The sequence below is a fragment of the Pholis gunnellus genome (genome assembly GCF_910591455.1).
Source record: "Pholis gunnellus genome assembly, chromosome: 7".
Classification (NCBI taxonomy): Eukaryota; Metazoa; Chordata; class Actinopteri; order Perciformes; family Pholidae; genus Pholis; species Pholis gunnellus.
In genome coordinates, this window is record NC_136533.1 from 26,412,333 (window position 1) to 26,423,568 (window position 11,236).

General features: G+C 41.5%; 1 protein-coding gene across 1 annotated transcript in view; it reads left to right on the forward strand.

Annotated features, from left to right (window-relative positions):
* The window catches only part of smpd3 (sphingomyelin phosphodiesterase 3), a gene marked incomplete at both ends in the record, with an annotated part of 46,835 nt that extends 35,806 nt beyond the window's left edge, over positions 1–11,029 (forward strand). Inside the window, 5 exons of the mRNA XM_079163342.1 lie at positions 1,156–1,317; positions 4,786–4,875; positions 7,257–7,320; positions 9,040–9,208; positions 10,928–11,029. Coding sequence (XP_079019468.1) covers positions 1,156–1,317; positions 4,786–4,875; positions 7,257–7,320; positions 9,040–9,208; positions 10,928–11,029 — 587 coding nt within the window. The remainder of the gene's footprint in view (positions 1–1,155; positions 1,318–4,785; positions 4,876–7,256; positions 7,321–9,039; positions 9,209–10,927) is intronic.
* Positions 11,030–11,236: the final 207 nt, after the last annotated feature.

An 11,236-nucleotide genomic window follows, 5' to 3' on the forward strand; every position in this document is an offset into this window, starting at 1 on the left:
AGTAAAATTCTCATACAACAAAACTGCGTTGTGAATTGGGTCTCGAGGGAAAGAAATGTTTTTGAGAATTACGTTTGCTTTTGACGTATCACAAATAAGTTTCAAATGAGTCCTAAGACGTTACCGAAGGGAGGAAGTTGGGGTGTTGGATGGGTTTAGAAATTCAGGTCTTTCACATTGGAGACTGCAGTTTGTGTCCATTGTGAACCAAGTAGTTAAGTTGCATTTTTGTTTTGTTTTGTTTCAGTTTCATAGTCACTTTAAGCCAAATCATGATGTTTTTATTAAACCTAACCAAGTAGTTTTCTTCTCCAAACCTAACAAAGTAGTTTTGTAGTTTGTTTTAATTTGTTTTGACTTTTCAACTTGAACCACGTGTTTGAAACTGTTAAAAGCTGCCAACATAATCCGGGATAAAATATGTTTCCCTTGAAACATAATTGAGAGTGCGGTTTTGTTGTATGGGAATGTAATTTTGTAGGGGACAGGGTTGTTTGTTATATTATGTTATATGTTAGCAAACTTTTCACATTCAGAACACACAAAGCAACATTAGAATTGATTTGGAGTCATGTTTCTAGCCATCTGGCGAATACAAGTCTGATATTCACTCTCATTTTAGCTCTTCTTTGGTCTCCACCAACTTCTAGGGGGGAATATCTTACTCCAAAGTTGCTAAAAGCTCCACTATGTTCACCATGAAAACTTTTTCACAGAACAAGACTGATGAGCGGCGTGTTAATGAACCAAAGCTGTAAAGTTGTGGGCCATAAATCCAGAGCAGCTCTGCAGTTAGTGATATTTGTCTGTGGGTTTGTTACAACTAGCGACCCCTCTCAAATTACATCTATGTATGACAGTTACTCAGAGTATCATCATCATCCATTGTATTAATATATCATATATCCTGACCCATTGTGTTGTTAGTTTTGCCTTATCCAGATCAGCGGTTCAGCGTTAAGGGATTGTGTATGTTGTACAAATTGTAAAGCTCTCAGAGACAAATCTTAGCTTCGTTGCTTTCTGTCCCCTCTCACTCCCTCAGACTTTCATTCTGACACCATTGGGTGACTTCGGGGAAACATTTTGATTTCATCCATTTGCTTCCTCCCTCCCTCTACTACACACACACATACACACTGCTCCGTCTACCAGGGGATGCATCCGTACGCTGTGAGCAGCTGGACCTGTTGCTCCAGTGGGGGGCCGAGTTTCGCCAATCCTCGTCCCAACCACCTGAAGGAGAGAAAGTGCTGGAAGACCTGGTGGCCTTTGATGTCGTCCTGGGAGACCTCAACTTCGATAACTGCTCTTCAGGTATGAATATCTCCAGGCTACTTCAATATATTCTGAACTTTGGAGTCCATAATGTAAGACCTCTTATAGCTCTGATACAGGATAGTTGCATGGTGCCAGGGCTTTAACAATAGAAACTAATACAATATTAATATCTGTACCATTAATGATAAAAGCTTGAAGGTGAACTACAATGTCGAAACTCATGACTCATCAGTAATACATTAAAGGGAAACTTCGGTATTTTTCACGCTGGACCATATTTTCCAATGTTTTGTTTGTCTAAATTACTTATTCTCAAAATGTTGTCCAGTATTGAAGAAGAAGTCTACAATACAAGCTGTGATGTAATCTTTTAGCGCCCATTAAAAATGCTTATTTTTGTCAGGTGGCAACCGGTTCTGAAAAGTGAATTCCAAACCAAAGTGTTTCAAAGTGTCTTAAAGCTGCATTCTCTCTACTGACCAGCAGGGGCCGACTCCTTTGATTGTATAGAAGTCTATGAGAAAATGACTCTACTTCTCTCTTGATTTATTACCTCAGTAAACATTGTAAACATGAGTTTATGGTCTCAATCTCTAGTTTCAAGTCTTCTTCAATACAGCATGATGTTCATTTAGTAAATGATGGTCCATTTAGAGTCAAAGAGAACCTATAGCAGAGTATACTTTAGGGCGTGGCTAACTTGTGATTGTCAGGAAACTAAGGCGTCACTCCGCCTCAGTCCAAATATGGTTACTTCGGCTCACTGGCAAAAAAACAAGATGGCGACGCCCAAAATGCCAAATTCAAGGCTTCAAAACCTCAATCCACAAACCAATAGGTGACATCACGAAAACTACTTCCACTTATAATTATGATTATGATGTTCATTTTGTAAATGTATGGTCCATTTAGAGTCAAATAAACCATAAAGCCTTGTAAGCTTTAGGGCGGGGCTACCTTGTGACTGCAAAGATCCAAAATGGCGAAGCCCGTAATCTAAGATGGCGACGGCAGAAACGCCGAACTCTGGGCTCGCGCTCTGTTTTTTATTGTGTCATGTGACTTCCTACCAGAAGATAACGGTGAAGAAATATCAGTGTTTTCAGAGTTTGTCATGTTGTAGAGCAGTGGTCACCAACCTTTTTAAGCCCAAGATCCCTGACCTCTGCCTTGGTGACCGGCAAGATCTACTTATTGAGGCGTTGAGAGAAAAAGACTGTCCAGACTGTACTTACAACTTGAGGCTTTTTATTTGGCCTAATTGTAATTGAATGAAATCAAACACTTTGGTCCAGCTTTCAAATTGATGTGACCAAGAACACACTAAATGACTTAATTTCAGTGCAACATAAAAAGGAAATTATTTGTTAACCGCACACAATATGAACAAGAAAAAACACATTTGCAATGAGCAGGCTGGATGAACGACCAATATTAACTGTTGTATTTATCAACTTACGTTACAACACAACACTGACACAATTCTCAGTCAGTGCAACTAATGTAAGTGCAGTTCAGCTCTGTGTCCCATCACAATGCCATCAGAAGTCATGTGACTCAAGTCAGTGTGATGCTGTGACTGAACACCGTCTGTGAGTGCCTTGTAGTTCAGCTCATAAGCACAGACAGCCAGTCTGAGGCAGTCTGTGAGGTGTCTGTCTCCTTACCTCCTTATCCCTCACTCCCTACCCTGGTGTTCTCATGTTTCCTTACCTCCTCGTCCCTCACTCCCTACATTGCTGTTCTCATGTTTCCTTACCTCCTCATCCCTCACTCACTAACTGTCCGTGCTGGATCTGTCCCCGTTGTTTTAAAAAGCTAAATAAGTTGTTAGCATGACATTCACAAACATATTGCTGGAGATCTAAAAGCCACATCTCATATATATTGTGGGGATTACGATTGTATAAGTGAGCACTACATCACAGCCACGTATAAAGAAATACATTGAAGAAAATATATTTATGGAAAGATCGCATCAACCTGGATTCGAACCTGTCGAGCAAAATAGTAATAGATTCAAAAACGGCCGCGCTACGCGATCCGCCACTTGCATCTTACATGGTGACGTGCATTTTCGTGTAAGTCATTGATCATTTGCAGACCTCCACCCTCAGTAAATTATCAATGGATAAATCCTAAAGAAGAAAAGTCACGGAGGAAAATAGAGTTTAATTCTGCGTGGACGTATTAATTTGCTTTCACTGCCAACGATGCTGGCTTACCTGAATGCTTGATATGTGGCGAGAAATTTGACATCAAACAGCTTTTGCGGCTCCAGACACATTTTATTTGGTGGAAAATAGGGCAAAATGGCTCTTTGGATAGTAAAGGTTGCCGACCCCTGAGCTAGCCAAACCTGTCTGGTGCAGCTAGTAGAGAAGCTTCATGTACTGCTTCCCTTTCCCGCTAGTCTGCTGTCTGATTGTGAGGTCAGGCTGATCTGGGATCAGCTCTTTAACTGCAGAATCTCCGCGAAACTTCTCCTCTCAAACGGGTCTTGGAGGAGCAGTGCTCGCCTGGCGCTCGCGCTCGTCTGTAGAGACTTCTCCTGACGAGAACGCGCAGCTTGGGGCCAGATCGTTTTGGCCCCACTCTGAATCTATTTGAGGACGCTGATTGGCTAAATTGTATGTCACTCATTTATATCTTTAATCAGCAATTGGCTAAACTGCTTCATAGACCCGCCTCGGTAGGGCCCACTCGCTGCGCGTTTTGAGACGTGCAAACAAGCGGAGATGATGAGCAGACAGGCTGCAGACAAAATCCCCTTCAAAATAAAAGCACAGGATTTTCTTTTTCTTCTTTTTTTATTTTTTATTTTGGAGATCGACAGGGAAAGTCTCCGAGATCGACCTGTCGATCGCGATCGACGGGTTGGCGACCACTGTTGTAGAGTATAGAGCTTTGCTTAGTGTAATCTAATAGATTTTCAATGTCACGGCTCAATATTTAGTTGCTTTTAACAATGTGGATGCGATGTAATATTTCAGAACGAGACTTCCCCTTGAACAAGACTTTTTACACAATAAATATTTACAATTCTATAATGTTGTCAAACACAATCTGAGCCTATCCTCATCAGTCCCTTAGACACAGAAACAGGCGGAAATAGGGTCCCGGTTGAAAAATACCCTTCAAGGTAATTATTGCTTTTCCCAAAATAAGATCAATTAATTTTTGTTTCAGTTACATATTGACATGACAGTTGTAGAGTGTATTTCCAATACAATCTAAAAGATAATTCTTAATAACGGATTGACATAAAATCCCACATTCAGGTCAAATAAGCATGAGCACATCATTGGGGGAAAAAATGTAGCAGTGGCTTTCTGTTGAGGACTGACTCGTTTTTGCTTGCTTACTTACTTATTACTCCCTGTTCCCAGGCAGTAATTGCTGAGAAAGAAGACTCGGGGATGTGTAACTCCTTTCTATTATTTAGCCTTAAACTGTGAATGTGAGTAAAAGTGTGTGCTCTTGTTTTGTTTTTTGTTTTTATAGAGGACAAGCTGGAGCAGCAGCATGCACTTTTTACTCAATACAAGGACCCATGTCGCCTGGGGCCAGGGGAGGACAAACCATGGGCTCTCGGTAATAGCACACACACACACACACACACACACACACACACACACAGTCACATGTTCCTCTATAGGGACACCATGGAACATCACATATACAGATATATACATCAACACCTTCAACTAATCCTCCAAGAAGTGATATCACAATACATTATGAAAGGCAGATGTTGCTATACACACATAACCTGAGTGGCTAAGGAAATCTGGTGATCCATCCATAATACAGAGCAGAGCAGACTCTAATCTGTCTCTGTCCGGCTGAATCAGGATGTGTGAATTAAAATGTGCCCAGTACAGCATGCTGACACATGGGCTTTAGTGACGTAAAGACTGGAGGGTTTTGGTCTGGAAGTGAAGCGTTATTTAGGCCAGCGGTATTTCAGGGACAGTGTGGGCAGGACAGAGTAAAAGGGCTCGTTTAGAGAAGGGCTTATTTATTTGGACAGGGAGGTTTGCGCGGCGAGGCCAGGGGAACAGATCTGTGCCTTCAGTTTCGGTCACTGTTAGACAGGAGGAAAGGAAATAGACAAGAAAAAGAAGAATGAATCGATAAATGGAGAGGGGAATAAGCTGATCCCGTTTCACAAAGCTCATCCTAAGAAGATTAGACCTGAATACAATGGGGAGCTAGGCTGCCAGCTGACGGTGTGGCCATAGATTTCATGAAATCTGCTGAACTCTTCTAATGCTGTCCCACCCAGTCAGCCAAACGCACAGACAACCTGCAGGGCTTGTGCTGCATTCAGATCACGTGAGAATTCTGGCCAGCCTGGGACCACTTGATAGTTAAAAAAGCAGCGACATGGAAGTAAAAATTCACACTGAAGCTGTGAAAATGAAAGGCTTTGACAAAAATCATCTTCACTCATAACTGACACAGCTCTTTTGGTGAGTTGATGTTTGATGGCTGATTAAACACGTCAAAAACAAACCAAAAACCCAACAAGTACAGCAACTGTGGCTTCCTATGTATTTTAGGAGTCAAAATATGTATTTTCTCACCACATTTGTACATGGATGGATTACTGAACAACCTGCTGGGTACAGGCCCAGGGAACCAAATTGTCAGGGGCCCCCCTGTCCTTCACTTGCAAAATGTCACTCAAAGAGACTTGACCAACCACGAAGGGATGCAAAATGACCACAAAGAAACACTGAACAACCACAAATAGACACAAAATGATTACAAAGCCACACAAAACACCTCAAAGACACAGACTAACCTCAGAGACACAAAACAACTACAAAGAGACAAGAATGACTACAAAGAGACACAAATGACCCCAAAGATACACAAACAACCCCAAAGAGACACAAATGAGTTCAAATAGATACATAATCCCCACAAAGAGACAAAGAGTCTACAAAGAGAAACAAAATGACGACAAAGAGAAACAAATAAACAAAAAGAGACACAAAATCACAAAAAGATGCGCGCCTACAAAGAGACGCAAAACACCAGAAAGGGTTAACAGCATCTGTTTGTCTTTTTCCCATGTAGTAGAGGTGTTGGAGCCTTTTGCACGTCTGTGCCCAGGGGCCCGTTGTCTCATAATCCGCCAATGCACGTATACTACAGCTTGTTGGTGATGCCGAATGTTATGGGGACAGAGAAACTGAGGTCACGTTGACCATCTGAAAGAGGGAACCTCGTGTATATCTAGACTTTCCCAGAGGAGCTGAAAGTAGCACAACAGCCAGCCTGTTGAGTCTGTCGTCAGACGCCTACTTTTCAACACATTGAAGTAACTCCGGTCAATTCACGAGTGCTGCTCTCCTCATATGGGGCATTTTAAACACATTATCCAGCCCCACATCCTCTTTGTCAAAAGGATCTCTGAGTGCTCCGTCTCCCTCTGGCTGTTATATTCCACCAGTTAAAGACAGCGGACTGTGGTCTGAGGGCAATAAAGACTGAGATGTTTAATGCTCTTAGAACAAAGTCTGCTGACGCCTCCGTTGCCACAATGCAAAAAAGCCAAGTTGTTCTTTTAGATCCTCTGTTCTCGAACGAAGAAACTGCTCGTTGTAGTGAGGGGTGAAGACTGCAAAGCATAAGCTAGATCAATACACATCAATGGTGGCCATATTTCCAGGTCTGCTGCTGCAAATGAAAAACGTAGCATATATGAATTGTCAGCTTATCTATCTGAATATTTCTTAGAAGTACAAAAATGTGGCGACCCAGACCCCCCCACCCACCACTTTCACACTGTCAAAACAGCACTTCTGTCTTCAGGGCGTCCTTTATTGGACTCAATGAATTCCTCACTAGACACTAATGGGATAGAAGTGCTACTTCGTCTACACTGAATTAGAAAAATAGTCAATAAAGATCAGAAACGTGAGTCTGCCTGCACAGTGATGCATTTTAATGTCTTTCTACAGGTACTTTGCTGGACCCCAGTGGCCTTTATGACGACGAGGTCAGTTCACCTGAAAGTTTACAGAAGTAAGTCACACACACTAACTGGTTTTCTTCACTTAAGATGACATTGCATTGACTTACCCAAACCTTTACCGCAACCACCACATGCTTCAGACCAACCTGTAAATTCATCAAACGTTGGTGTAGGTTCCATAGTCATTCCTTAACCCCCAAGCAATTTCATTTTTTTTTCTCCTGTTACATTTTTCTCTCTGTGGTCTTGCTTCTTACTGCAATATATAAATCCTGCACCACTATAGAAACAATACAACCATGGCTATAAGTAAACATACCTAAAACATGTTTGCAGTTAAGACAGTAAAAGACAGTTACAATGCCATAAACCACAACAATATGAAAATAATAGAATCTATATATCCAACATTATGTGTCAACAAGTGTTACCAATGTTGAAAAAGATGGAGGCTCCACGTGCTATATATATATTAAGCTTTTTACATTCATACAAGCTCTACTTCTCCTCTCTGCTTTGTGTTCAGCAGCCTGCAGTTCCATAGAAGAATCACTGAATTATTGTCACGTGACTGTTGGTGTCAGCCGAGTCAATCTTGGCTTCCTAGTTGCACTAAAAAGTGCTTTTGTAGTGCTTTTTGAAAAATGTTTTTTTCAGGATCTGTTTAACGCAAACGCTTAACTTCGGACGAGATTTTAAATGAGACGTGAAGAATAAAATGTATTTTGGCGAAATATTACAATTTGATGTTTCGTTTTGGCTGCTTATTCTAATGGAAGCGTTTGTCACACATTATGTGTTCAAGCACTGTCGGAAAAATGAAAATCTGACGATAATGATGTTTTTTACAGCTTCTGGCTAGGATATACTGTGTAGTTTTGGCAATTCTTTAAAAAAACATGCTTTTCAATCCCGCCAGCGTGTTAAGGGTTTCAGAGGCTTGCTGCAGTTGGTATTTTTAATAAAAATGATTTTTTGACATATTTGCTCAAAGTGTTATAGTACTATATCCTGACAGTAGTATATGAAACAGAAAATCTGTGAAAACGGTTTCTCTGCCTCCCTTTCGTACTAATGGCATTTCTGTAAAATTCCACCCGACTGAAAGAAAGCTACCAATCAGAACCGAGGAGTGTCTTAACTCAGCTGTCAATCACTGCACATGAAGCTTATGATCTTAGATCAAACCAAGAAAATAGCCAGTGTTGATTGAATATGAATCAAGATTCTGTTACTGCGTTGCCCATTTCTCATCTCTAATGTTTACAGAAATATATTTAATATGTATGCATATTTTCGTGAACCGTTTAGCTGTAAAATGAGGAAGATTTTGGAAAACAGTCGAGCCAAAACCAAGAATGTCCCAGCGGCTGGAGCAAATTTTCAAATTTTCCAGCTAAAATGCTTTGTGTCTGGTGTGAACACACAACAGTGCACCCTAACCGAGTAACAGGCAGTTGTAGAATCACTAGTTGCTTCATAGTAGACTTCATAGTCACAAACGGCACCAGAAAAACGTTTATTACACTGGTATTATCTTGGAACTCAAAAGCTGATCTTTGACCTAAGCACTACACTCAGTACTCCAGTGCACTCTTTCTTGATTTTACCAGAGATGGCAACATCATATCTATAATTCCCTTTTGAATTCATGCTGTTTTATAACTTTTTTTCTTCCTGTGTTTGGACTGCAATGCAACTCCAGGCCTGCATCCTTGGTCTAAACATCAGTCTTCTGATCCTTTCCCATCCCTGTGTGTCTCTGTCAGAGTGATGGAGAACGAGGAAGGGAGGAAAGAGTACCTGGTGTTTCCTCCCAGTAAGAGCCAGTGTCCCGCCAGCAGTCAGAAGGGGAGGAAGATCCCACTGAAGGGCAACGGACGGCGGATTGACTACATGCTCTACAGCGACGAAGGCCTGCAGCAGGACTGGAAACTGGTACGGTTTAGTAGGGGATTACAGTCTCCAATTAAGTGTTACCTTGAATTTGTGAAGAAAACTTTTTATCTGTGTAAACTGAGAATCCAAAAGAACACATGGCATCTTTGCAAAAACGTTACCATATAAAACACTTATATGGACGAGTCGCGCTCCTGCGGAATATCAACCTTTCGTCTGCCATTGTCTGTTCCTACCACATCTACATCAAAACAGTAAGTCAGCGGTAAAGTAGTGAAGCCCACCTATCGCTCGATTTGATTGGCTGCCTGTGCCAAGTGTGACATTGAGAATAAATGCCGATTGTAAACGCCGTAAACGCCAGATGTTTAGCATGTGTTCTTGTCCAGTGGCAAAGGGGTTAAACAGACTTTGCAAATGCGCCGCACAAAACACAGGCGGGGGGGGATTTCTATTTCACATGAGGCCCCCACGGTGATACTAGTCCCAATCAAATAGTGCATTTAAAAAACAATAAATCTGCTAATAGAGTGAAATTATTGTTTCCCTAGTACACAAGCTCTGTTGAAAATGTTTGCCATTTTCTTCAGGGAGGTGATGTGCCGTATTCTGCCCTCATTAAATCATTCAAAAATTAAACCAACAGGGCACCCGTCAATGCTCATTTTCCTGAGCCGTGTGAAACATAACTGGAGGCTGGTGATCTCATATCTCATAAGAGAAAGACTGACTGGTCAAAGGGATAAAAAAAAGAGGATAATGAAAACACGGCAGCACAAACTGGAAAGGAAAGGAATGAGGGCAACGCTGTCATGGCTGCCCGTCTGTGGGAGGGATTGGGGAGGATTGGGAAACCAAATCACATCATTCACATCTCTCTCCCTTAAACCACAGCTGCCTGATGCCACCTTGTGTCTGAATGTAGTAACTGTAACATCGTTTTACTTGACACTGACTGCAAAGTGAAGCTCATCCAATATGTAGTTGTTGTGCTTCCTCATAAACAAACCTCAAACCTGTTATTTCATCGTGGCTGGTCTGTTTATTGCCTTATGGAGAACAGCAACGGGCTAACTAACTGCTAGCTTGTTAGCATCCTCATATCTCTGCAACAAAACACAGTTTTTCACATTCAATGAATGGTTTCTAACACACTATAATGTAGTGATTAACAGTTATAAAGACATTTTAAGTGTTTATTTAAGTACAGTATTTGCCAAAAATTATAAAGGCTTCTATGAAGACATATTTTATATTATTACAACAGACATTAATGAACTGGTAGAAGAAAAGATGCCAGACATCTAATACATGTAAAAGTACCGTGGCTCAGAAAAGGTTGAAAAACACTGGAGTAGAGGTTTAGTTAAAGCCTCAGTACATTACCTGCCCAGCATCAAACAGCAGAACACAGTTAGCAACTAGCTGGTGAATAAAGTGGAGCATTTAGCAGCTAAAGAGCGTGGTATTTTCCCCAGGAGTTGGTGGAGACCAAAACCAGAGCAAGAAGAGCAACAATAGCATTGTTTTGAGTTTAATGTTCACTCTCCTGAGTCTGCTGGATGAGTTAATAGGTGACTGTTTTGCTAACACTTTTGCTAACGTTATATGGTGATATGCGAGATGTTTTCAGCTAGTTGCGCTGCCCCTCCAGTGCCCAAAGTAACCCTGCAATTAAGACACCTTTAAAGTCCCTCAGAATAAAAGGTGCGATCACAAAGACCTGATGACAGTTCTCTTCTTCTCCTCTTCCTGCAGGAAATCGAGGAGTTCAGCTTTGTCACCCAGTTGGCTGGCCTCACCGACCACCTATCTGTGGCCATGCGACTGGCTGTTTCCACCGGGGAAGAGGAGCCTTAGATTGACCACGAGAGTTTAAAAAATTAAATAAAAAATACTGCCATGGAGGAGTGACAGATGACCAGAAAGAGAAGAAGAGATGACAAGTTTACAGATCTGCTTGAGAGAGAGAGAGAGAGAGACAGACAGACAGACAAAATTCTGCGAGAGGATTGAAAGGAGAGCGAAATAGACGGATGAAACAGTGGGGGAGCGCTTAGCGGATGG